The 27100-nt window shown below is 38.9% G+C and overlaps 1 protein-coding gene across 10 annotated transcripts in view; it reads left to right on the top strand.

Annotated features, from left to right (window-relative positions):
- LOC144036273 (unconventional myosin-XVIIIa-like) overlaps positions 1 to 19042 on the top strand; it is a 77845-nt gene extending 58803 nt beyond the window's left edge. For 5 of the 10 annotated variants that reach the window (XM_077546783.1, XM_077546782.1, XM_077546784.1 and 2 more), the window contains 12 exons: positions 342 to 446; positions 650 to 796; positions 1633 to 1746; positions 2408 to 2524; positions 3686 to 3769; positions 6506 to 6643; positions 6886 to 7071; positions 7156 to 7295; positions 7761 to 7805; positions 11470 to 11592; positions 13034 to 14447; positions 17287 to 17410. In XM_077546783.1, coding sequence (XP_077402909.1) covers positions 342 to 446; positions 650 to 796; positions 1633 to 1746; positions 2408 to 2524; positions 3686 to 3769; positions 6506 to 6643; positions 6886 to 7071; positions 7156 to 7295; positions 7761 to 7805; positions 11470 to 11592; positions 13034 to 14432 — 2598 coding nt within the window. In that variant the 3' untranslated portion in view covers positions 14433 to 14447; positions 17287 to 17410. Of the gene's footprint in view, positions 1 to 341; positions 447 to 649; positions 797 to 1632; positions 1747 to 2407; positions 2525 to 3685; positions 3770 to 6505; positions 6644 to 6885; positions 7072 to 7155; positions 7296 to 7760; positions 7806 to 11469; positions 11593 to 13033; positions 14448 to 17286 lie in introns of all 10 variants that reach the window. The other 5 variants (XM_077546789.1, XM_077546788.1, XM_077546786.1 and 2 more) reach the window with 5 other exon arrangements.
- The last annotated feature ends 8058 nt before the right edge of the window (positions 19043 to 27100 follow it).

Raw genomic sequence — 27100 nt, 5'->3', positions numbered from 1 at the left:
GTAAAGAGACTTTATGGACACCCTGTATAACAATACTTTGGTGTTCCTTGTGAAAAACAACTGAGTCAGATGTGAAATTCTGTGTGCGTGTGCACACCAGCAGGAGCACAATGTACTGTAGTTCTTGAACGGAAAAATGGCATTTCCGTTTCTTTCATAGGGAAAGAGGATTCGAGATACGAGTGTTTTGAGTTACGCATGTGATCACGATACCTAATATTGAGTTGCAAGTTTGGAATTCTATACAAAGCAAAACAACGGTCGAGGTTCTGTCGCACGCTTGATTTTGTCTGTCTTTTGTGTTTGTGTGCACCCTGACGCTCGGTCCATGCGTCTCTCAGCTGAAACAGATGGAAGTGCAGCTGGAGGAAGAATACGACGATAAGCAAAAAGTGTTGCGCGAGAGACGTGAGCTGGAGTCCAAACTGCTGAGCGCGCAGGACCAGGTAGCCCCATTTGTCTCATCTTCATCCTGTCAGCACAGGATGTGTGTGATGGTGTGTGTGTGCGTGGGGGAGAGGAGGGATGGGGTGGGGGTGGGGGTGGGGGGGTGTAATTTACTGCTGAATCTCGTCAGGTGCTGAGAGTTGTGATAAAAGGAGAGCCATGTTTATCCACGCTGGCTGGACAGGAATGATTTGTCATTCAGGTGAGCCACAGGGACGTGGAGAGCGAGAAGAGGCTGAGGAAAGACCTGAAGAGAACCAAAGTCCTGCTGGCCGATGCTCAGATTATGCTGGACCACCTGAAGAGTAACGCCCCAAGCAAGAGGGAGATCGCCCAGTTCAAAAATCAAGTATGCCACTCTTAAAGGGGACAATTCCAACTTTGAAAAAATAAATAAATAAATAATAATAATAATAATATAAATATATAAATATAATAATAATAAATAAATTAATTAATAATATGTTCTATGACTAAATATGGTTTTCTGGTTAATATTGTGTTTGTGGAATAAGAGTTAAGCAGCAAAATCCAGCCATTTATATCCATCTCAGGGGGCGGCCATTTTGACACTTGCTGAAGATGACATCTTGTATGTTGCTCAGGGCTCAGGCAACGAGCAATCACAGCTCACCTGTTTTCTGATGATGTGCTGTGATCGGCTGTTACCTGAAACCTGAGCAACTGTGACGTCATCGTCAGTCGACAGGCAAGTGGCAAAATGGCCTCCCCCTCTGAGATGGATAAAAATGGCTGCATTTTTCTTCATAACTCATATTCCAAAAATGTATTATTATTAGACTAGTGAGGTCACATTTAACTCTTTGACTGCCAAAAACGTTAAATAACGTTTAGTAAAATCCTATGGAGGAGTGCCAAAGACGTTAAAAGACGTTTGTTTCAAAACAGAGGTGAAACTAACCATTTTCTACTGTTGATTACTGAAGAACGGAATAAGGTAGAAACAAACTTTTTTTTTCTGATGAAAGATGAGAGTCCAATCTTTCATTTGGTAGTATGTGTGCTTCCATAGTCCAAACACAAAATTTTCTATGGACCTTGAAAGATCAGTCAAAATGCTTAAATCGGCTGGCACCCACAGCATCCCTTTTCTGAAAACGTCTGGCAGTCATATTATTGTCAAGAAATTTTTAAGGTTGACTTTTGTCCCTCCCCTTCTCCTAGCTGGAGGAGTCCGAATTCACTTGCGCGGCCGCAGTGAAGGCCCGAAAGAGCATGGAGTTGGAGATCGAGGATTTACATATCCAAATGGAGGACGTGGTGAAAGCCAAAGTGTCGGTGAGTAGAGCCACTTGCGTAGTCTATTGCCATGAACTCATTCACTGCCAAAGTCAAAATAAAATAAAATAAAGTATTTTATCTATCATTTTAATCACTATTCACTTTTTCAATTCATGTCGATCTAACTTTTGTCAATTAAAAAGTCAAATGAAAATGAGAGAAGTTGACCTCTCTCCGTGTTCGCAGTTGAGCCCACATCATTACACGTGCATCATCATATTTTGCCGGCATATTAGAATAATGCATGCCCTTTGGCATATGTCTGATTTCGACAGTTTGCACTAATGGGTAAAAATGCCCTTTTTTTTCTTACAGTCTGCTCATTAATAGCAGTCAGTTAGAAGTGCTAGCTGCATTTTTAACTTGTTGACGCAAGCTTTTGTGTCTCTGGGGGCGCTTGTTAACTGCTGTGCATATGTCAAGGGCACATCTTGGAAATGTCTCACATTAAAAGGAAGCATTTGGAACCACCCTAGAGGACGAACTCTTGGACATTGGCAGCAATCTGCTCGAGCTGCACATTTGCCAACCTAAATGAGCTCATTGATTATCTTCAATTGCTCTCGTCGTCCTGCCAGTCGTTCTTCCAGTTTCGCTAATGACCGTTTATCGTAAGCCCGCCAAAGCATCCCGTCCTTTCTCTTTTGTGGCGTATCAGTTGGAGGAGCAGGTGAGTCGACTTCAGAGAGAGAAGAACGACATGCAGTCCCGCTCGGAGGAAGACCAGGAGGACACGAATGAACTGATGAAGAAACACAAGGCTGCTGTCGCCCAGGTAACTAAGCCACACCTCAGCCAGCTAAAATTTTATTATATTTGTTGTGTATATATATATATATATATATATATGCATCTCCAGGGTTTCCCCCAGAAAACTTGCTAAGCCTGGTGGCCGAGACGGGAAAAAAAACAAAAAACATCACAAATTATAACTATTATGTGTTATTATAAGTCATTTATTGGTGAAGGACTCTGGTTGGTGGCCCGGTGGGTGGTGGGTGGTGTCTGGTCGGTGCTGGATTTCACTTTCCTTTCTTTTCTTTGGTCCTTCCTCGGGTCTCCTGGCAGCCTCACGACTCACGGCTGGAAGTGTTCGGTTTAGGTGAACGGTATGGGATTTTTTAATAGGTTTTAGGTGAACTAATGAATACACAATCACACGCACGCACATACAAAAAAATAAAATAAAAATAAATTAAAAAAAGAGAGAGAGCAATGATGATGACATGTCAAATCGGTAAAATTACCGAATGAACAATACTGAGCTCTCCAGAAGAAAAAATAAATAAATAAAATAAAATAAGCCATTTATTAACAGTACTCAAACTTGGAGTCTAAAAAATAGGAACAATCTTGAAACACACAAAAAAAAGACAATCACAATGAATAACATCAATTCAAGCAAGTCTCTTTAATTATATTAACAGCAATCAGATCTGAAACAATCCCAATAACAAATAACGTTGTTGATCGATAGCATTGGATAGTTAAAATGTACTGACAATTTCCAGATTTTAATTTTTGTGCAATGTGCTTCTTGTACATTTTTCCATTTCCTGCATCCACTATTACTGCTGAAAAAAAAAAAGTTAAGTTCTCCATTGTTGGACTAATTCAGGTTCTTGTGTTTTAAATATGTGTTCCTTTGTTTATCGCTGGGTTTACGGTCCAAAAAATACCCGCAATAAGTAAAATCCGCGATGTAGTCAGCTTTATTTTTTATTCACGTTCTCGCATTTTTCTCTTGTTTAAACACTCAATGTTCAAACTTTCATAAAAAAAATAGGTACACAACTGTAAAAAAAAAACATGCAGAATTGCACTAAAAAAGAAAAAGAAAAAGAAAAGCCAGGAGCACGCCAGGCCTATAAAGCACTGGGGGAAATCCATGCATCTCCATCATAAACTACATATTGAAATTGTGTGTGTTCATTAGTCTGCCAGAGATTTAAGCCAGATCAGTGACCTGCAGGCACAGCTGGAAGAGGCCACAAAGGAGAAGCAGGAGATTCAAGAAAAGGTACTGCCGACTTACTAGACAAATTAAAGTGAAGGGTAGTTGTAGTTAGTTAGTATCTGATATACCGCGGCTTCAACTCGCAGTCAATACTCCACTCCTGAACTCTGCCTCATAACCGCCTCAGCTCTTGCTATCAGGCTGCGAGGTCCTAGTTTTGCCTGTATTGTATTCATTGTGTTTTCTTGCCTTTCTTTTCTGCAACGGTCTTAGAAAAAAAACACTATGGCCCATCTCGGGGCTGAATGTGGCTACATTGTGTATTTGAATAACGGTAGTTGTATTTTGCAAATGTTTACAGCTTGTTGTAAATCTGAAGCGGCCACATTATTGAATGTGGGCCTTTTATTTTATTCTGGGCTGATTGATTCTATTACTGTGCAGGTTGTCATGTAAATATTTCAGGCTCAGCATTTACATACACATTTAGTAGAATCCTAATAATTGGGCTATGTGACAATTTTTGTGTATGTAGTGCAATTTACTCTTTCATTCGTCACATAATTATCATTTTGATTATCATTCATATTCATTTCACTTATCATTTTGCTTTTTTACTCTGAATGCAGCCCAAACAAGGTTGACGTAAAAGTACATTATTATCTTCAGCTTGCGGATGACTTTTTAACTCATTCACTGCCATTGACGGCTAATGACGTAAAAAATTCATTTGAACTATTTCTATTATTTAAAAGTTTTTTCCACTTTTGTTAACAAGAGTATGAAAACCTAGAATTTTTTATTTATTGTACATTTAGAACAGATATAAAATTTATGATTAATCGTGAGTTAACTATTGAAGTCAATAATTAATTACATTTAAACATTTTAATCACCTGACGCGATTTTAAAAAAAGATGATAAAAAATTAGGTGCGTCAGGCGATTACAACTTTTAATCGTAATTAATTGCATGACTTCACGAGTTAACTCACGATTAATCACAAATGTTATATCTGTTCTAAACATACAATAAAAAAAATCTAGGTTTTCATACTCTCGTTAACAAAAGTGGATTTTTTTTTTTAATTTATAGAAATAGTTCAAATGAACATTTGACCTCTATAACCGTCAATGGCAGTGAATGAGTTAAGCACTGGGACATAAGAAATAAAACCTTAAAAAAAAACAAAACTTTAATAACTCAATGAAAGTGTATTTGCACTTAAAAAATGTATAAAATGTACCTACCTACAGTATCTCATAAAAGTGTACTGTACTCACTTTAGTGAGATAATGTAAACAAAAGTTTTAAAAACAGACTTTTCATAAAGATTAACTGCAACTGTATTGCACAAAAAAAAAAAATTCAAGACAGGCTTTGCTCCACATTCTTGTCTGCAAGACCCACCCATAAGAACTGTTTTGACCGGGAGCCGCGAGCCGTTGTTAAGACCATGCCAGAGGCACCGATAGCCATCTTAAGCATTTGACCTTGAAATGGTTATCTCTTCCCCAGTAAAAGGGCAATTTGACTTCTTAAATAAAATCAAAGCGGAACTGAAAAAATCCCACTTGTCTCAGATGTAAAGTCACTCATTAAGTGCCATTGTGCCTTCTGGGTTTTATTGTGAGGGCTCTTTTTCGTCTTTTATCATTCAAAATGATTCAAGTGAAAGAAATGGACCTTGATTGGACAGTTAAGTGACTTTCCCTGCAGCCATCACTATCATATAAAGTAGTTTGAATTTATTAGAATGTTCTCCTTAAAAAAAAAAAAAAAGACAACAGTTGATTGCTTGGGAGCTGTTGCTGCACCCACATGGCAGAATACTAAATGCATGATTGTCTAGCGTTAAATAAAGGTTAATATAAAAAGACCTCATAATTTACATTTTACATTTACTATCCAAATTTTACAGGTAGCAACAAAAAGCTTTTCAGTTGACTTTTTCTAGTCTGAGGTTGTACATTTGACATTTTATTGCCTTATTGAATTATCGACCAATTTGACGTCATACAGATAAAACAGATAATAAAGAAATCCGCCGATAATAATAGACATGCACCGTTGGTCCATCTGATGTGTTTGCGGCTCAAGTTGTAGCCGACTCCTCAACCCCTCCCCTCTCCTATGGTAGTGTCACATATTTGTGACATCATAATGCGCGCAAAATGTCGCCCTCACAGTTTTTTGTTGCATTTTTAAAACATGAGTTACTGGTTGTCTTTGAAGCAGATATATCAATAAAACTCACTTCATGGTTCAATGTTAGACTTATAGTAGGACTTGAAAGTATATTTTTTATTCAAGTAAATTTAAAAAAAAAAAACAATTATAATCGGTTATTGACATCGCCACTTTCTAAATTATTGTTTTATCTGTATTGGTTGAAAATAGTATTATCGTACATCCCTAGTTATTGGTTTCCTGTGTAGTTGTTGAAAAACATGCTAAAAGATTAGCATTTAGCATTCTTACACTGTGTGAATGTCTGACTGTCAGTATTGACAGTTATTGTAGTTGGACTTAACCCCAAGCTCTTCTTCCACCATTTGTAGTACATTGGGAGCTTATCTGCAACTCATTACTCACACATGACATGCGACATTTACTCAGAGGGTGAAAAGTTAACACTAATTCAATGTACATACACAATATTAGATTTTCCCCCAGCCCTCATTTTAAACACTAAGGCCAAGATCAAGAATTAGCATTGAGAGCGCTTTGTGGAGTTAAGAGTGTGCAAGTGTGTGTGTGTGCGTGATAAAATTGTGTGTCTTTGTGTCCTTTGCACAGCTTCATTCGCTGCAGAGTCAGCTGGAGTTTCAGGAACAATCCATGGTGGAAAAGTCTCTGGTGAGCCGTCAAGAAGCCAAGATCCGTGAGCTGGAAACCAAATTGGAGTACGAGAGGACACAGATCAAACGTTTGGAGGTCAGACAATCCTTGTGTCTCGTAAATGTCAAAAGAGTAGAGGAAATGCAAATCCTACATGACATTTTCATTTTGTATATCAAGAGGGACACATCGAGAACACTCAGCCATGACATTAGGTGCATTTGCAAAAGTGAATGAGATCCAATGCAAGAGCTGGATCAAAGATAATAATGCTCAATTTTGCTAATTAAAAAAATTATTTTTTTTTGCTTAACTCCAATTCTCCACTTCTCCCTTAGAGCCTGGCGGGTCGTCTAAAAGAGAATCTTGAAAAGCTGTCCGAGGAAAGAAACCAACACATAGCTTCAGAGAACAGGGAGAAGGATCAGAATAAGCGGATGCAGAGACAAATAAGGGACATTAAGGAAGAAATGGCCGACGTGTCCAAGAAGGAGGCCGAGGCGAGCCGAAAGAAGCACGAGCTGGTAGGCGTCGCCAGCCGCTATTGGGATAATGTGATCGTACTCGCAACCAAGCTGCAAATGACTTCTTTACTATCCATTCGCCAGGAAATGGACATTGAGAGCTTAGAGGCAGCAAATCAGAGCTTACAAGTGGATCTCAAACTGGCCTTTAAGAGGATAGGTGACCTGCAGGCTGCCATCGAGGACGAAATGGAGAGCGATGACAACGATGACTTAATCAACAGGTATGCAATACAGTTTGAATTGCTTCCATTGAAAAAATGTGTCAGAGTGTGTTCGGAACACTAGACGGAAATTGTGTGGAAAGAAATGATTGCTAATGAGCACACAATTTATTTATTTATTTTTTTTTGCAGTCTTGTCAATCATGACTTGTTATTCTTTGTCTCCAGCAGCGTTTTCTTTTAAATCTAGATTGAAATTCTGGGTCATGCGTCACTCTTGTGTCTGACCTGGTTTAATGCTGTTGTGTGCTGCTGATCTTTTTTTTTTTTTATACAGGTGTGAGTAAGATGAACTAATGCAGAGCTTTAAAAGGAAGAAAGAACTGTGAACTGATTTACAGTGGATAACGATTCTGTCTGAGTTGGAGAACAATGTTGACATTGTAATGCCGTGAACATTTCTCACCTGTTCTTGTTCTTTGTTTTCTTGTTCCCGTTTTGGTGTCGTCCACACTCTCCCTGCAGTTTGCAAGACATGGTGACAAAGTATCAGAAAAGAAAGAACAAAACGTGAGAGTGGAAAAAGCGTTCTTTGTGTTTGTCAGTGTGGTTGTTTTTACACCTTTTTTTTTTTTTTTGAACAATGCAGTATTTTTTTAGTTACGCTGAAAAATACCAACATCAACATTTTTTTTTTAATATATTGGAATTTGGGTGCTAATATACTGTATATGCAACATTTTAGCAAGCCAAAATTATAAAGATGTATTATATCGATATTTACATACTCACTTTGGCATTCATTATTCCACACACTGAGGAAGGCCCGAAGAATGGAGCCCCTACACTGAAAACTGTAGCAGGTTGTCTTTAATACTGCATTGTTATCGTCTGCATAGTTTTTTTCCCCATTCATCGTCTTTAATATCTTTGTTTATTATGTTGTGTTATATATATATATATATATATTCCATTGTCATTCGCAAAGAGTTGGTCTGTATTCACCTGCGTGTTCTTTGCTGATGTTCTTGTGAGAAGCACAATTAAACACACAATTTGTCTCAAAGTCAAAGTAGCATCTGCTGCCTTGCACTCATGCCTGCAGCGTCAGCTAGTGTGGAGTGGACCACCCTTTGAAAAGCTCACCCTTCAAAAACAGTTGGCTGTTTACATGCACGCTATATGTATGATGCTTTGCTGCTTGCAAATTCCTTTTCATTTCATATTCAATGTTTAATAAGACTGACCTGGTTTCTTTCTGATTTATATATGGTGGTACCGAAGCTTCACTCTAAAAACAGTTGGGTCAAAAATAACCCAATATGGATCAACAATTGACTGACAACAGTTTTTTAGGTTGTATGGTCAACACCCCCAAAAATAGTCAAAATGAATAACCCACAAAACAACCCCCCAAAAATAGTTGCTTCAACCCCCCCTCTCCAAAACAAAACAAAACAAAACAAAACAATAATAGTTAAATGAATACCTTAAAAAATTGGGTCAGTCCCTTTTTTACCCATATTGAGTTATTTGTATTTTGAGTCTGGCTTCAGAAAATGTGGTTATTTTGGACCCGACTTTTTTTTTTTTTTTTTGGAGTGATGCCACATTGGATAAAAAATAACCCCGTTTTGGTAAATTTAAGCCAATTTAAATTTAACCCAATTCAACCCAATTTTGGTTACATTCATTTGTAACACCGCCCCACCCCAAAAATGGTGGCTCACTAGACTCAGAAACATTTGGGTTAAATTGGGATACATTTTTGTTAATTTAACCCAATTCAACCCAATTGTGGGAGAAAAATAATAATAATAAATAAATAAATAAATAAATAAATAAATAAATAAATAAATAAATAAATAAATAATTTGGGTCATTTTGTACAAAACAACCCAGAAAGTTGTATCAAATTGGCCCAAATTGTTTTGTTTTTTTTTTAACCCAATGTGGATCACTAGACTCTAAAAAAAGTTGGGTTATATTGGGATACATTTTGGCAAACTTAACCCAATTTAACTTTAACCCAATTCAACCCAATATTGGTGCATGGCAAACTTAACCCAATTTAACTTTAACCCAATTCAACCCAATATTGGTGCATTTATACACCACTGCCTATCTCTAACAACAACAAACAGGTTGTTAATGTCAATCAAAATTAAGCATCAATATACAGCATGACGTGCGAGACACGATGTAATAATACACCCGTCAATTGGTCTAGTAATTAACTTAAAAAGTATGAGGCTGAAGTGATAACATTGAGGCATATGTGATTTGAGGCTGAGTTTGAGTATTTGTGACAAAGATTTACAACCAGCCAAGGCTGATTGTCAGAAGCCATTAACGTTCACTTCCAAATTCTTGGGGCTTGTTTGTATCCGTAGGCCTCAGGAGCGGTTAGCAAGGAGTGTAGGGCCAAGGACAAATCGCTTCTGACACCATTTGCACAACACTCAATTGCCAGCCACCTTTTATTTCACATTGGTTTGTGTTTTATAGTGGCAAGTGAGAGAGGAATTTGCTTTGGATGAGTTTTGGGATTTTTCACAACGATGCATTATTAAATGCGATAGCATGATTATTTCTTTGATTGGCCTTCATTTGTTTTTGTTTGGCCTCCATGATCCAGAACCATACAGTAGACAAGAGAGCAAAAAAACCTAACAAAACAAAATATAATCTGAACCCCAAATTAAGCTTGCTCACTTCCCTTGTATAAAGAAAAAAAAAAAAGGCTTTTCAGCTCAGACGCTCCCTCGAAATTGGCGAAAGGGAAAATGACAGAATTTGTCACATGGGTCATGGTGACACTGGTGATGGATTTTTTTTAGATGGGTATGAGGACACCTGATAAGGCTTAACGGCATGGCTATCATCTTGCACCGTCATGAATAATGTTTTCTTTTCATAATCAGCAAATACGCCAAGATGGATCATCTTGTCACTTTTATTGATAGTTGGGCGTCTGTAGACTGTGGATGAAGCGTACTAGCATTTCTTCAGAACAAGACACTTTCCATGGATGAAACATAACTTATATGGCGATGAATGATAATGAAGATAAAACGAAAGTATGGGGTAAACCCAAGTTTGATTTATTATGTAAGAAAAAACGAATAATTGTTTCAAATTAGGCTATAAGTGTTAACAAATGCAAAAATGTATTTCCTGAATTATTATCCTGATTACCAGGCGATTATTTGAAGTAAGGTGTCTAAATTTAGAGGAAGCCCGGGTGCCTACAAACGTTTGTGAAAAGAAAGAACATGAAAAGCTGATTTTGGGGGACTGCTTGACAGAATTATTGCTTCATTGTTAGAATTGGAATGGATTAGTTTCAATTTGTGTTCCATACTTTTATTCGTGGTTCAATGTAATGCCGTTGGAAACACGGTTATTGGGATTGTAAATTTTTAAATTGCAACTACCTGTTAGGTATCAATTTTAGCTGTCTACCATACAGAGTACATTACTTTTTGCATCAAACTTTCTTTTCATTATTGCATCTATCCCATATAATGATTGCAGGAAGTTGCACTTTTTTTCAGTCCTCAGGCGTTTATGCTACAAACGTTCAACTACTACAATGGTACACATTTTGGGCCACACTCTGAAATTCACTTATTGCATTTAAAAGGAATGAATGAGAATTGAGCCTGAGCAGGTGGAATCTATCAACCCCTCCCGCTCCCAACTTGGATCCACAGGTCTCCATATTGATTGTCATGTCAAGCGTTAGGGGCTTTTTGGTGCTCGTGGCTCTGCTCCATTACAAGCACCAGAATCGGGTGACACGCCACACAAGATGCTAGCAGCCAGCAGCCAAACAAGTTTATTATCCCGCCATTCTGCCTGGATAATAAATAAGTTTTAACTAGAGTATGTTGACTAATGGCATGATATTTTTGCCTCTGTCTGCACCGTAATGCTTCATCCTAACCTCCTATTACAAAGTGACCATTTATTACACCGCGCTGTGTAATTTATGTGATTACGCTGCATAAATATTCATTGAACAAGTCGTTTTATCTTGTGTAAATAATTCCAACCTGTCTGGAGTGTTCACATTTCGACATAAAGCAGACTAAAGGAGAAATAGTGTTGACTGATTTGTTAAATAGAGTCATTTGTTCATCAAGTGCAGATAAGAACATGACTTGTTAGAATGGGATTTTGTTTCATTGTCTCATGTTTCTCAATAACATGCTTTTTTTTGTACTCGCAGTGGGCAAGAGACGGACAGCGATTCTGAGGTGGAGGACCGTGTGGATGGGGTTAAGTCTTGGCTCTCCAAGAACAAAGCCTCCTCCAAGCCTCACTCGGACGAGGGAAGTCTGAAGAGTGCCAGGTTAGTGCTTCCCTCCTTCTCTCATCCTCTTGCCTCATCACAGATAACCACATGGATCCCTGTGATAGAGAAGTGATTAGGGCTATATTGAGCAGTCCGCTTGGTGACTGAAGAACCTCTGTCATGTTTTCACCATATAGGGAGAAAATAATGCAAAAAAAAAAAAAAAAAAAACGCCGTGGAGAAATCAATGTATTCAAGTTAGGGGATACGCAACACTCCCTACAGCAAATGAGCAGCATTGTTGGTACATTTATATTCAAGTCTGTGATATAGCTGGGTGGGTTTTGCTGCTTAATTCATATTCCAAAGCAATATTATTCAGAACACCATATTAGAACATATTGTAAAGACAATTTTTGACTTGACTTCCCCATAATTATTATTTTTTTTTAAAGCATTTGTTTGCTCCCTACCGAAATGATGGCCCGTCTACTTCCTGGGAAATAGAGGATGCCAGATAGGCTGTAACATTATGTAAACATTCTGAAGTTTGACCGTGGCCCTATATTTAACATATATTCCCTTTTTTTTAAAATTTTTTTATTTTTTTTGGAGAGCTCAGTATTGTTCATTCGGTAATTCTACCGATTTGACATGTCATCATCATTGCTCTCCTTTTTTTTTTTTTTTTGTATGTGGGTGATTATGTGTGTGTGTGCGTGCGTGCGAGTGTGTGTGTGTTCATTAGTTCACCTAAAACCTATTAAAAAAATCCCATACCGTTGACCTAAACCGAACACTTCCAGCCAGAGTCGTGAGGCCGCCAGGAGACCTGAGGAAGGACCAAAGAAATTTAACATATTTTTCCTAATGGTATCTCTCCTACTATTTACAGTTTTATATCAAAATGAAAGCTGCAAAAAAGGTCATGCCATGAATAGATTCTTTACCGTCCTCCTCGTTGGATAATCTTGTTGACATACAGACAAACCAATTATAGCAAAAAATACATTCCTTGAGAGATAACTAACTAGAGTCTCGAGTCTAAAGGCCCAACATTACCTGAGGCAAAAAAAAAAGTAGAGGTAATTTATGCGATTAGGTGTCATTGCTCTCCTTTCCAGTAATCTGTCTAATGACAGCAGGCGGAATGGCGAAGTGGCTGCTGTCAAATTTATTGAAGTGGCCTGTGGCCAGTTGGCGCGTCTGCTAAATGATGCCTTTGCTTCCATAGATCTTCTCACTTGTTGACTCCCGCACTGCCCACAATGCCGTAGTGTACACAAACAGCAATAGCTAGAGGGAGAGGGCGCTCCCTTGCCATCAACCTCTAAAGGACAAAAATAACGTGACAAATTATCACTTCCGTCCGACATTACAGATTAGCATCAGGACACCAACTCTACAAACAATATGCTGCTCATTAGATTAATTCCTTTGCCTCGACAGAAATGCATCTTTTTTTTTTGCTGTATTCATATATTGTGCTACCCTGTAGATATGCAGCAAATGTGGATGCCAAAGACGTGAAAGAGGGTAAGGAGAAGACGAGTGATGGAAGTCAAGATGGCAAAGATATAGAGCAGAACAGGTCCATTTCTGTCATGAGCTCCCTGAGTTACCGCAAGCGTTCGAACCTTAAAGACTCCATCGGCGGGACAGGCGATGAGAGTTCCCTGTTCAGCACTCTAAAAGAACAGCCCGACACCCCTGACCACACCTCGATTCGCAAAGCCAAATCCAAATCCGGAGATCTCCAGGATGACAGGAAGAAGAACCAAGCACAGGACGACTTTGATGACAAAAGCTCCGTCATTTCCATGGCGTACTCGGAGGCCACCAGCAGGGCGAGGAAAGGTTTGGAGTCGCGCTGGACCTCGCGAAGCAGCCCAGAATTTGATAAGGACTCTACCATCTCCTCCGCGGCTCCCAGCAGGGTGTCGACCAGGAGGGCGTTACTGGACGATGACGACGTCAAGTCCACCATCAGCAGTGCGAGTCGCTCCAGCCCACGATCGCTGCATCGTAGCAGCTCCTGGAAAGACGACGGGCGCAGCAGTTCTCGCCTGTCCCTCGCTCGTAGTTGCGGCCTCAGTGAGTTTGGGTTGCGTATAGACGATGACGACAACGAGGATGGCCGAAGCGTTGCTTTTACCCAAGGAAGAAGTTCCCCATACAGTCCTCGCTCCACCGCTCGAAGTTTCTCCACCCCAGCCCGACCTCACTCTTCAAATGGCAACCCGCCAGATACGTCCGACATCAAGCCTGTCACGCACCGAAATTATCTGGACCCCGACTTGGAGGCCGCCATCAATGAGGTTCTCAGCTTCAAACCCATTAAGTTCAAGCGTAGCAAGCTTGACGAGTCCAGCGATGAGGAAGCAGATGAGAAGAAAGAACTAGCGAGCAGTCAGGGAAGGAAGTTGGAAGATCACGAAGGGTTCGGGAGTAGTAAATACAGTTTGCTTCGCTCTGCATCCAGTTCCGCCGTGGACTACGGCAGTCGGCCATCCAGCATCCTCAGTTCCACCTCCCGCGGTCGCAAAGACAAAAAAAGCAAAATCGCTCAGTCAGATGACTCTTCTTCAGACGATCGTCACAGCAGGAAGAGCTCAAGGCGAAAGAAGGGCAAAAAATCCAAGAAGAGATCCAAGAAAAAGGAAAGCGAGTCAGAAGATTCCTCTTCATCATCGGAATCAGAATCATCGGAATCTTCCTCGTCCGACTCCACAGTCTCGTACCGCAGCTCGAACAGTGTTAAAAAGAGCCCCAAACGGCCTTCTGATGACGAAAAGGGAAATGTGAGTGGCGGAACACCTAAGAAGGATAGCAAGAGGAAACAAAAGAAGGTGGACAACGTGATGATGAAGTACCTGTACAAGCCAGACAGTGACTGATAGCAACAAATGAAGGTGATGCTTGCTGTGACAATAACTCTGGAGTCTGAAACTCATCCTCAATCACTCACTTCGCAGACTAACTTACTAACTGCTGGAATTTGGCTTGTGTTCGCATAAAGTCCCCGCCAAAAGTGTTGGAACGGCAAGGTCCATTCCTTTGTTTTTGTTGTATACTGAAGACAAGTACATCTAGATGCGTTAACTCAGGACGGAGCCAACCACTTTAAGTGAACAAAATTACTGGAACAGACAGACATTATTAAATGAACTCAAAATGAATACCGTTTAATATTTGGTGGTGGTATCCCCGAATTGCAATAACTGCATCAAACCTCCGACCCATTCACTTCACTCACTGTTGCATTCTTTACTTGAAATGCTTTTCCAGGCCTTTGCCGCAGCCTTTTTCAGTTCTTGTTTGTTTCTGGGGGGTTTCTCCCTTCAGTCTCTTCTTCATGAGGTAAAATGCATGCTCTATTGGGTTAAGGTTAGTTGATTGGCTTGGCCAGTTTAGCACTTTCAACTTTTTCCCCTCTGATGAACTCCTTTTGCATGATAAAGCTTCTTCCAATTAGTTTGTATCCATTTTTCTGTAAATTGACAGACAAAATGGTTTTGTAGACTTCAGAAGCTGCTACCATGGTGGTAGATTAAAAAAAAACAATTGCAATTGATCTTTCCGTTCCAATACTTTTAGTAGATACTTATTGACGTGTAATCTCATTGGATAATTTCCTCCCGAAACACTAACTTAACTTGGATTGCACATGTTTTGTTCAGTTAAAATGAACTCTGTTGTCAAAGTGTGAGGACGACCATTCCAACCGCAAGGCGCTCCCAAACAAGAGGTCATCTTGAAATCAAAAGTTCGGTGCGGTTCAGATGTGGACGTGACTCGAGCCTAAGACATTGACCTGGTTTAGTCTGGTACCGTTGTCAGAAAAATCCCCTCCTTTCTCCAACAGTAGGAAACGTAGGAAATCCTGGCGCTTTTAGAAACTAAAATCTAATTAGTGTATGTAACCCAACACCATTATTGCTACAAATATTATAGTTTGGGTGCAAAATCACAATTTGTGTCCTATTGAACTCAGATTTAATCCTTACGTTTTTATTTTTGTTTTTACTGGGAAACTTGGTTCCGTATTAAGCGAGCCAGGACCACTTTGCAATGCAAAAGGCACTCTCATGTTCTGCTCTGGTGTGACAAAAGAACCAAATTAGGGAAAATAGCCTTAGAGCGTGCGGTTCTCAAGTCACGCCACCCACACACGTTGGCCAATATGTAGCACTTATTTGTTTTGCAGCAACAGCTAAACCAGAAAAGCAATCAACACCTTGAAGTCTTGGCTTTTGGTTTTTTTCCCAAATCAATTTTATATGATCCCATATTTTATATTCCTTCTTGCACTTTTTGAAAGGTGTCAGCAAAAGCTTGTCAACCGTGCCATCCTTTTTTGAATTAATAATGTTGAAGGAACATATAGCCATTATACTAACACTATATTTAATTAATTACTGTCATGGTCAAAACGGACAAGGCCATTCAAAAGGCAGTGGCACCTTTCTCACAGACAAACAACATTAAATGAACTACAATGATTGCCTCGGTCTTATTACTACAATCATGTTTTTATTATTTGCCTTGTAGGCAAATTTTGACATGTAAGGAGTAAAATTTCATGAACGTTTGCATTAATTTTACGATGATCGGCATTTGTATCACATGTTAACAATTACACAAATAAGGCTAGATAATGGGCTAGATAACTTCTTGTTTAGTTAGTTAAAATAAATGACATTCACTATCGTTCTATTAAATTCAGATCCCCCCAATTTTTTTAAATTGAATTAAGAATTTATTAGAATATACTGTAAATTTACAGTAATATACATTCACTTTAAAATAAGTATCTCTAATGTAAGATTGTTACAGATTCAAAAAGATTTTAGTTTTGTAAATGGAAATGTAATAACATGGTATTCCAAAAATAAAGGATCGTTTTTTTTGTTTTTTTGCTGACAGAAAATCTGACATTTAACCGTCGCAAAATTTTGGAGGGACTCCTCAAGAGTTAACTCTTTGACTGCCGGATGTTTTCAGAAAAGGGATGCCGTGGGTGCCAGCCAATTTAAGCATTTTTGACTGATCTTTCAAGGTCCACAGAAAATTATGTGTTTGGACTATGGAAACACATATACTACCAAATGAAAGATTGGACTCTCATCTTTCATCAGAAAAAAAAGTTTGTTTCTACATTATTCCGTTTTTCAGTAATCAACAATAGAAAATGGTTAGTTTCACCTGTTTTGAAAAAAAAAAACGTCTTTTTACGTCTTTGGCACTCCTCCATAGGATTTTACTAAACGTTATTTAACGTTTTTGGCAGTCAAAGAGTTAAGTACTCGTACCGGTATCGATCTGAAAAAAAGTGGTATCAAACATCGCTAACAAAAACATTACTTTACATTCGTACCAATACATCACAGCCTCCAAATATAAAATTTCTAACTTCTTTTTATTTCTTATTATTATTCTATCACCTGAAGGTTTCTTATGGAGGCTATTGCTGTCGCTAGTCATGAGCATTCTTTGTTTGTCAAGGTTTTTTGTGCAATGGATGGTCTGTATAAAATCTCTGCATTGACTTGCACTGCCCTTCAATAATAAAGACTTGGAAAAATCAACTACTTAAAACTTTTAAGGGAAGGACATTTAACAATACTTACAATCCTACATTTTAGGGTTCGCTGCCGTTTGCTTTGTATACAATGATACCTCTTGTTTATTCACCACAAACAACATTACCGCCTCATTCGTATGTGTTTGTGCATGTGTTGACTTTGACAGCCCTCCTGTGTCCAGGCGACATGTGACCCTCGGCAAATCTGACGAAGAGGACGAGGTGGACTCCAACGCGGGCAGGAGGCTGCCGAGGCCGCGCTACGGAGAGTGCACGGTGGGCGAGAGCACGTCGTAACTCAAACTCGGGTCACCTTGCGCTCTCAAATGAAAGCAAATACACTGGAGGGATACAATCCTAGGGGAGAAAAACAATTTGGGATAGTTTAATTTAGGGATTCTGTCATATTTGTTCTCCCTCATGAAAGGGAGTTTGCTTCCGAGGCTTACCATGTCTGCTCACCTTTTATGTGATGCTTGAGAAAGTTAAGTGAAGTCGAGATATTTAGGGGGGAAAAGGCTTCTTGCCACTTCTGTATTTTAAAGCGCTGCTCTTCAGGCAAATTTAAGCATTCCTCTGCACTTCCTGTCTATTCAGCCCTGCCAAGAGGATTTAGATAAGCCTGCTCTGGATGGACTTCTCCAAGAAAGTCTGACCAACTCCTAAGACTCCTCTTATCTCTTTTCCTATTAATGGGGGCGAGCTCAATGGGAAGAATTTGGTCCTCTTTAAATTAATTTCCATAAATTATCATTTGCATCTAACGTCAGAATATTTGAAAACAATGGAATAATTATCGCCAAATGATCATTAGTGATTGCATAGATAAAACTAAATACGAGGATTTTTACATTAAAAATGAACCAAGCAGTTCTTTGTTTAGTGTACCATAGTATAATATAGGTGGAGTCTATCTTATAAAAAGAAAGACCTTAAAATATTTAATGGAGATGATGATAACGCTTATTTACACATAATATCCCTGCTGACTTTTGTCAAGAGGTTAAGTACACACTTCATCTTCATATAGTATATTAGGGAATTCATAAATAATCCATTTATATTTATATTAACATATTGAATGTTAAACCTTAAACACTATTGTAAGTAGAGCAAACTGTGGTCCACATTTGGACAGCAAAAGAGTAAGTTGCTACTTGCTATGAAGCTACATGCAAGATTTGAATGTATGCTAAAGGGATTCATTATAAAGACAAAAAAAAAATGTGCCTGTTGAATAATTTAAGTTTGTTTGTTTGAAGGTAATTTGTTTATTTATTTTGACCATAATGGAGCCCTCAAAATAAGATAATATGGTTATTGTTATCCTGAGCTTACATCTATTTCATATCAGATTGCTGATGGTGATACTTTTTTTTTTTTTTTTTTACTCATTTTGTAGGCGTAAAACTTCAGTACAGTACAGTACATTATTACTATATATATATTTTTAAATAAATATTATTAATAGAATACCTTACAATCTTATTGTAAAGGCAGATTGCATAATACATTTAGTAGAACGACATAAACATGTGATTGTTTGCAAACTTCTTTCTATTTTGGGCCTTATGATTGCGATCTTATGAATTGGAAAAAAAAAAAAATCTCTGTGCTCATGTGTACAAAAAAAACAAACACAAAGGCATCATGTGAGTTGCTATTAGCATAGCTTCCCAGAAAAACCTAATCTGCATTTCGTGTCTTTTTTTCTTTTCTTCCCTCTTTGCACTGCTCATGAATATTAATATAGAAACACACAACTTTGATGCTGGTGATCCCACATAAGTTTAAGTGAAAACATTTATTGATGTTATTACATAGACTGCTTGAGGACTCTGGTCTGGGTTCATTTTGGGAATGTGTCACGGTTATTGAAATGAGCTTTTTCTAGGAAATAAATGAACTGTTACAAGATCGACAGCTTGGTGTCATTAAGGTGTCGTGCTATTTTGATTCGCCCCATCATGAACGAGTGCAAGAATAGCAGGTCAGAAAGGATTTCTAACCAAACAAGTCGTGGATGCGTTTAATTAAATTTAGCTGCGACCCCCGAGTATCTCCTCAGCGTACCCATCGGCTTTTCCCGGGAGACTGGAGGAAACAAACAATTCATGGAAATGAATGAAGTTGAGCTGCAGGGAATGCAGACTGTTGTTGTTGCTCACGTTATCGCTAAACATTTTAATATGTATAGCGCACAGCTCCGCCGTGCAAACTAAGCTGGAGGCAAATTAAGGAAAGCAAAGAGTTCCTCCTCCCCATCAATCTCCATCCTTATACAGTTTACAGTGGCTAGGCTGAAATAGATTGATGGCTTCTAGAATCACCACCTTGCTGGATAGTCACGCTCAGTATGTTTTGCTGAGGGAAAAAAAAAAATCTCTTATTTATCCAACCAATCTATAATCCCCATTCCGACACACAACCTGTCCTTCACTCTGCCCGAGAGCTTTTGATGCAATTTCACCTCGCTTGTGTGCACCCTCTGGGTGGCTGCTTAAAGGCTTTCCATTTAGTGGCAGATTAAATTTGGCTTCTGATTTTACTTATTTCGCTCTCTAACACTTTCCCAAACCGCTGGAGCAGGAAGTCATTAGCCTGGCAAAGCCGAGCAAGTCTGTGTTTATGGAACAAACCCTTTCTCTTATGGTATAACAAGTCTACACACCCTTGCTCAAATGCCACGTTTTGTCACAATCACTTCAAAAGTTTTCCCACCATTCATGACCTATAACTTGGACAACACAATTGAGAAACAAATGAAAGCTTTTACAGAGTGGCAAGTAAAACTAAACAAGTGAGATATATAAATTAGAACTGCAGATGTGGCTGTGTTCAGAATCAAACAATCACATTCAAACTCATGGGAGTCATCAAATAACTGGCGCTATCTAAAGTGCCTCTAATTCATTCCAAATAATGTTCAGATCTTCGAATAGGATTTTCCTGACATTTAATTCGTCACATCTTATAGCACATCATGTAGTCTGCAGAGAGCTTCCACAGCATCAGAGGGATCTCATTGTTCAAAGTTATCAGTCACGAGATGGATACAAAAGAACTTCCAAGGCAGTGAATATCAGAAATAGAATCAGGTTTATTGGCCAAATATGTAAAAACGCACAGGGAGTGTCACAAGAGACAAAACGGGAAGCCTGTTGGTTCGCTAGTTAGCGCACCGAGTTTCTTAGATGGAAAAAACAAAGTTTGAGGAAGGAGGGAAGGGGAAAAAAAAGTTCAATCTGTGCTCCTTTAGCATAGAGCTTAGTGAAGGCAGTTATCATCAAGTGGAAAAAATATGGCACGGTGACATTGAGAACTGGACAGCCCTCCAAAATTTAGCAATATGAGAAAAAAAATGGTCTAAAAGGTTGCTAAGAGGCCAACAGCAACAGTGAAGAATCTGCAGGAATTTCTGGCAAACACGTTACATGATCTTGTAATATCTTAATATGACTGGCAAAACATTTTTACTAGGGGTGTAAAATGCAGAGTTGTTTTACAAATGCAATTATGTCATCTAGTGGCAGAAAAATGACCTCAACACAAATCAATATCATACTCATTTTTTTTTACGGCACAGTACATCTTTTTAATTTTAACTCAATTTTAGGAATTATTATGACATTACTGTATCAATGACTACAAGATGCAACCATATTTCTATTAGTTTAACATTTTCCCCACTTTTATGTTAAGAGTATGAAAATGTAGAAAAAAAAAAGATTGCACATTTTATTGTACAGTTGGAACAGATATAACATTTGCGATTAATCATGAGTTGACCATTGGAAGAAAAAAAATGCAATTGTCTGACACCCCTAGTTATTACAAACAAAAGCTGCTATCGCCAGTTAAATTCTGTAAAACGAAGAAAATGGAGGGCCAATGAAACCAATTGTGAACATTCCAAAAGAACACAATTCCTAAAGTGAATCGATACCTTTTTTATATCCGCTCAAACTGCTCCTCCTCTGCATGGTCAGTGGTGCCGCACTGCATTATTTTACATAATACGTCATTCGCTTTTAAGTACAACATTGCATATTGCATGCTTTACATGTCACGTGTAATTTACATGCAGCTGTGTCTTTCCCTGACATGAATGGAAATTACTTGTCTCCTCCAATAAGACCCTGCACCACTCTGGACAAATATGCACCTTTTAGAATTACAAAGAAGCTGGAGAGCGGCCAAACGGAGTCAGATTTTCAAATAACAGCTTGCCAGCTGTTGCAAAACAGCTCTATTTGCCAAGCATCTCCATATTCTGACCTTGCTTGGAGGCGGGAAGGATTTGTGGGGCTACAGTAAAAGGGGGAGAATATGTTTCAGCAGTTACTCCCCTTTTAATATTAGGGCGGGTCATGTTTAGATGGATACCTGCCGTCAATAAGGCGATGATTGGAGGCGCCGGGAAGCTGTCTGCAGGGAACAGGTGAGGATGCTGCACTCATTTGCAATTCTGAGATGAAAAAAAAAAAAAAAAAACGCAGAGTGCACTGCTTGGGCGCCTCTCTTTGTTTGCACATATCATTTCCACTCTAATGAACACCGCACAGTAGCAAGCCCTTGTAACGAGGCTCAGAAAGCTAGCCTCAAACATTGTTTACATTTTGCATAGGCCTGCGCAGAGGCCTGGGGAACAATACAATCATTTTCCTCACTCTGTGTTGAAGCTACCATAAAAGTAAATCACACCTTCCGCTGTGGCAAATCTTTGATATGGTTTGCTCTCCGCACCCACTCATACTGAAGCACAGTGTGAATCTCGAAAGCAAATAGCCGAAATGTGCGACCCAGGAAAAGATTCTGTTGAAATCATTTTTTTTTTGTAGCGTCACAATGACTCCAGGTTGGATGCTCTTGTCATGTCTCATGTCTCTGTTTATTAGAAGTGAAGACTTAAGATCTAATAGGGTGGTCCACAACTGGGGGAGTGGTAGGGGAGTGTAAATGGCTTTTCTTCTGAGCTCCTCTCAGTGGTAAAGTATTAAAAAGATCAGTCACCTGGTTCACAAAAAAAAAAAAAAAAAAAAGGCCACTGAAATGAGAGTTCATTAACCGTGTGGCTTTAGAATGGTTGTGTCATACTTTGGATTATTTCCTTTGCCAAAGATAAATGTACGATTCTACATGAAATGTGATAAAAGCAATACAGACGCTCCCCTACTTACGAACATTCGAGTTACGAACAACGGTACATACGAACATTTCTGCGAGTACAGTATGTCGAAAAATGTTCGGAAAGAAATGCTGTAAGTTAGATTTTGTATTGCGCGTAGTGCTTCTTTCCGCCGCTAATACCGACGATTGGCGCTGTGAGAGCTCATTGGAGGCTGAGCAACGTGGCGAGGAGGAGGAGGAAGAAAACGCCGGTCCCCATGAAGCAGGAAATAACTTTTGAAGCCGATTCCAGCGACGACGAAGAATCTCTCATGATATAAAAATTTTTTTCAGTACAAACCAATGCAGGTTACTTGTACAAGCCTTAAACATACTTATATAAACCTTCAATATACTTATATAGGCTTTAAACATAAATTATAATACAAAATATAGCACTGAAGCAACTTACGAACAAATTCACCTTACGAACGATCGTCCGGAACGTAACTCGTTCGTAAGGTGGGGAGCGTCTGTACTAGCAACCCTAAAATGTCAAAAGTAGTTTCATCTTAATGGTAATTTGTTTGGAATTCTCTAATTTATGAATTGACAAATACACTCACCGGTTTAATTATTTATTAAGCTGTGTACAGCAAGAATTATTACTTTTTTTGTCTTTAAAATTCTACTACATAATATGCCATAGTATTTAAATCGGTGGTTCTTAACCCTGGGTTCAATCAAACCAGTGAGTCAGTCTCATGGCTTCGGAGGAGGTCAAGACAGATCGGAAACTGGTGGGGTTCAGTATCTCCAACAAGGTTAAGAACCACTGGTTTAAATGATCCATGACAATTTTCACTTTGTGTGACTATTTTTCGAGTAACCCAAACCCTCTTTTTTTCTATGTAGCTTGCAAAAATTGGCATTAATTGTATTCACAAGGGCGTTTCCGCTCTATGATTTGTTGACCGACAGTGGCCTCTCTGCAAGACATTCGAGGATGGCTTTGCAAGCCAAAGAAAGGATACCATTCGGGGTTGAAGTCTTTTCTTTTCTTTGGTCCTTCCTCGGGTCTCCTGACGGCCTCACGACTCTGGCTGGAAGTGTTCGGTTTAGGTGAACGGTATGGGATTTTTTAATAGGTTTTAGGTGAACTAATGAATACGCACACACTCGCACGCACAAAAAAAAAAAAAAAAGAAAAAAAAAGAGCAATGATGATGACATGTCAAATCGGTAAAATTACAGAATGAACAATACTGAGCTCTCCAAGAATAAGAAAAAAAAAACTTTACATTTTCAACACTAACCCATGTTGGTCATTCTTAACCTGTGTGAGGTATGTTCGGTAGATGATGTATGAGTATACTATACTATGCTACACATGCTGAAATTTGTTTTGTCTGTCCAAATATTCTGCATATAGTTATAGAGTTTTCTGCGGACTGAATATGTTTTGTTCTAGCAACTCAACTCCCGATAAACGAGTTCTGTTTCATTTGTCATGAAGGAATTAAAAAACAAAACAACAAAAACAAGGACCACACTTGAGAGTTAATTTTCCCGAAAACTTTTGACTCTCTGAATATTCGGGTACTAACTCTGTAGATTATGAAATATGACATTTTAGTGGATTACCCCCTCTTTAAATCCATTGCGCTGTTGTATGGAAGCGGTAATTATTCTCAACACTCAACTTAATTATAACCAAAACAAGCTCGTATGAGTTTAAACCAAAGCTGATTACTGTCATTACGATGTTATGTAGTTGTTCGATGCCAGGTACTAAAATCCTACTTTGGTCTGACTTTTTGTGTTCACTGCCATCCATTATTTCCTGCACCGCACTGCTGCAGTGTAGCTGTATTTCTAATGATCCTTGAATCTCCAGATCCCAATTCCAATTCGGGAGTCATGCTGTTGCTGAAAGCTGTTGCCAAACATCCAGTTGTGCTTAATTCTGCATGTTCGGCACAGGAGCCGGCTCCTGGTCCCAGAGATGCTATAAGGAGGCTGCTCCAAACAGCTTTTCGTGGTTACAAACTTTCACCTCATTGTTATTGGTGCTATTTTTTTTTTTATGGATTTTTTAAATAAATGACAAAAATATTTTATTGTTTGCTAAAACTGCAGTCATTTGAGGATGGCAAGAGCTAGCAAGAGCTAGCAAGTACCACAGCCGTAAACGCAAAGATAGCAGGAGTTAACAATGTGTTTTACTGCAGAATTTACAGGCATGTCTCACAGAGCAGATGGCATGTTTGGAAACATTCCAAACACCAGTATAATACACTACACCAGGATTTCCCAATTCACATTTGAGGGCTGGGATCCAAAATTCCTTGCCAAATATGCAATAATAGGCAGGTAGGTAAGTATGTACATTACTGCAAGTATATATTTTTTTACTGTCAACAATTTCTTGGCAAATACATTTTTGATTCATGTTGGTAGTGATAAATGAAATGTGTTCTGTATCCGTTTTTTTTTTATTGGCCTGGATCCCAAGGGGTGAGTGGAGGTTGGGTTCACCAAATTTGTAATTGATATAATGAACATATTTGGGAAATCCTACATTACATCACTTTCCCAGTAGAATACTTCTCTCTCCAATGTTGTATTTCAAACGTGTAGTGTAATGTAAGAAGTTTTTGTACCTAAATGTAGCTCAAGTAAAATTGGATATAAAGCTGCAGCTAGTTGGAAAAAAACAACCAGTTTGTCACAGAGGAAAACCAATCAATACCCAGCAGCAGGAAGCTTTTGAGTTAAAAACCATCAAATGCTGAGTAGAGTCCCAAAAATTCATGAAGTGTTCCTGAAGCATAAGGCAGACATTGACAGTTGGAGAAGGAATCAGACAGGGTACCGGTGACGGTGAGTGTGCTGCTGACATTCGCAGTTTTTTTTTTTTTTTTTTGGAGTCTCCATCTCACTGTGCATGCAAGTCTGAGTGACGAGATACTGACATTTACAATCTCTTAGCATTGAAGTGTGACCAAGCATGTCAGTGACAAAATGGAGCCACAGTGGATGGTCTTAGTCATCACATGGTGAGTTCTTTTTTTACTTGGCTTCGGGCAGTAAGGGGGGGGGGGGCGTTGTACCCCCTGAACTGGTTGCCTGGTTTAAATTAAAACTGATTAAAATTGTAATTGTCCTGAATGACTGAAAACAAATTTAGATTGTATTATTTGGTTATTTGGCCCAGCCGTAGATATAATTGACATTGACTGCAAGAATATCATAAAAAAAAAAAAAAAAGTGTTCAGACATGTAGCTATATCACAGTAAGTCTTCTTGTTATTAAACTTACAAGACTTGCATTTACAGATCTTACATTAAAACATTAAAAGTAAAAACATCCACCTTCTTAACCGCTTACTCCACACACAGTAGAGTTATATTGATGTGCACCTTGAGGTTTTAAAGTGAACACTTTCACTTGTTTCTGTTTGGACAAAAATACTCAAGTAAAAACCGTGCCCGATGATTGGCTGGCAACCATTTCAGGGTGTAGCCCCGCCTCTCGCTGAAAGTCAGATGGATTGAGATTCAGCACACCCGCAACCCTAGTGCAATAAGCGGAACCAAGAATGGGTGGATTAATATGGAATATAGCTACGTTTTTACAATACCAGACTGACAGATACCTTTTGATTGCACCATTTTTTTTAATCACCACTGGGTTGTAGCCAGTGACACATTGCAAATATAATTATATTGAAACCAAACATTTCACATCTGCAACATTTTACAATCGCACTGTTGTAAATGTCTGCGTGCTTGCGCGTGACGACCCAAGTGTCCATCTTATAAGAAGTAAAGTGGATCTGAGGGAAGCTCCGTCTCCGGCTTGTCCCTCAAGGGAAAACGTGGCTGCCACAAAATTGAGCAACCCGGCTGATGAATGGCCTCTGACATGATATACGGCTGCTGGCTTCTTCCCACTGGTCTTTACAGGTTGTGTTTGGTCAAGTGACCTCAGCCTCTTGTTCATCCCCAGAGTCCTAATCTGCTGTCCGAGTGTAAATATGATCCATGGCACAGCACGGCAGAATGTGAGTCTTGGAACAAGGCTGAGTAAATCGACCAGATTTCTATCAACCATTGATGACAAATACTCTGGGGTATGTTGTTTAGTAAATGACAAATTTAATGCGAGCCAAAAGTCTTCTTCATTTCAGAATTTTTGTCTTGGATATGTTCCTGGATGGTATGCAGGACGGTTGTTTACACACCAGACAGCATCAACACCTAAATTGGGCGACCCCACACAGAAAATTTTGAACCGAATAAGGCACGACAGCAATATAGATGATTACTTGACAGATAAGACAACGTGCTGCTAAGCCTCCAAAGCAGCAAAGGGTATTCCTTCGTTTAGCTGACCTCAGGAAGAAGGACAAGCAAAATGTGTGACACGCATGTCTTCAAGGCTATGTGATTCACCCAATTCTATTTTTTCCCCTCCAATGTTACTCAGCTAAAAGCAAAAGCTTCGTCTGGTTATATCCCGTTATGGTAAGTTGGAGTGTTATCATCCGAATGATTGAAGACGCATACGCACATAGCCACTTAATTAACGAGAATGTCATCATAATTTGAGGTAAAGCGATGTATTATCAATTAGGGATGTTTCGTTACCACCTTTTTTCAGACTGATACCAATATGACTATTCACTTGAGTACTCACCGATACAGAGTACTGCTACCTCTAGTAATTTTCATACATGAAATTTCATACAATGACAGATTTTAACAAATTGAAAACAAAGTTGTTGAGTTGCATTTTTATACTGATTAAAACTAAAATTGCAGTGCTGATTCCAAAACTAGTCAGTTCAGAGAGGCAAAATTCCACTG

This window comes from Vanacampus margaritifer, chromosome 16, assembly GCF_051991255.1.
Source record: "Vanacampus margaritifer isolate UIUO_Vmar chromosome 16, RoL_Vmar_1.0, whole genome shotgun sequence".
NCBI lineage: Eukaryota > Metazoa > Chordata > Actinopteri > Syngnathiformes > Syngnathidae > Vanacampus > Vanacampus margaritifer.
This window is presented reverse-complemented; position numbering and strand designations above follow the sequence as displayed.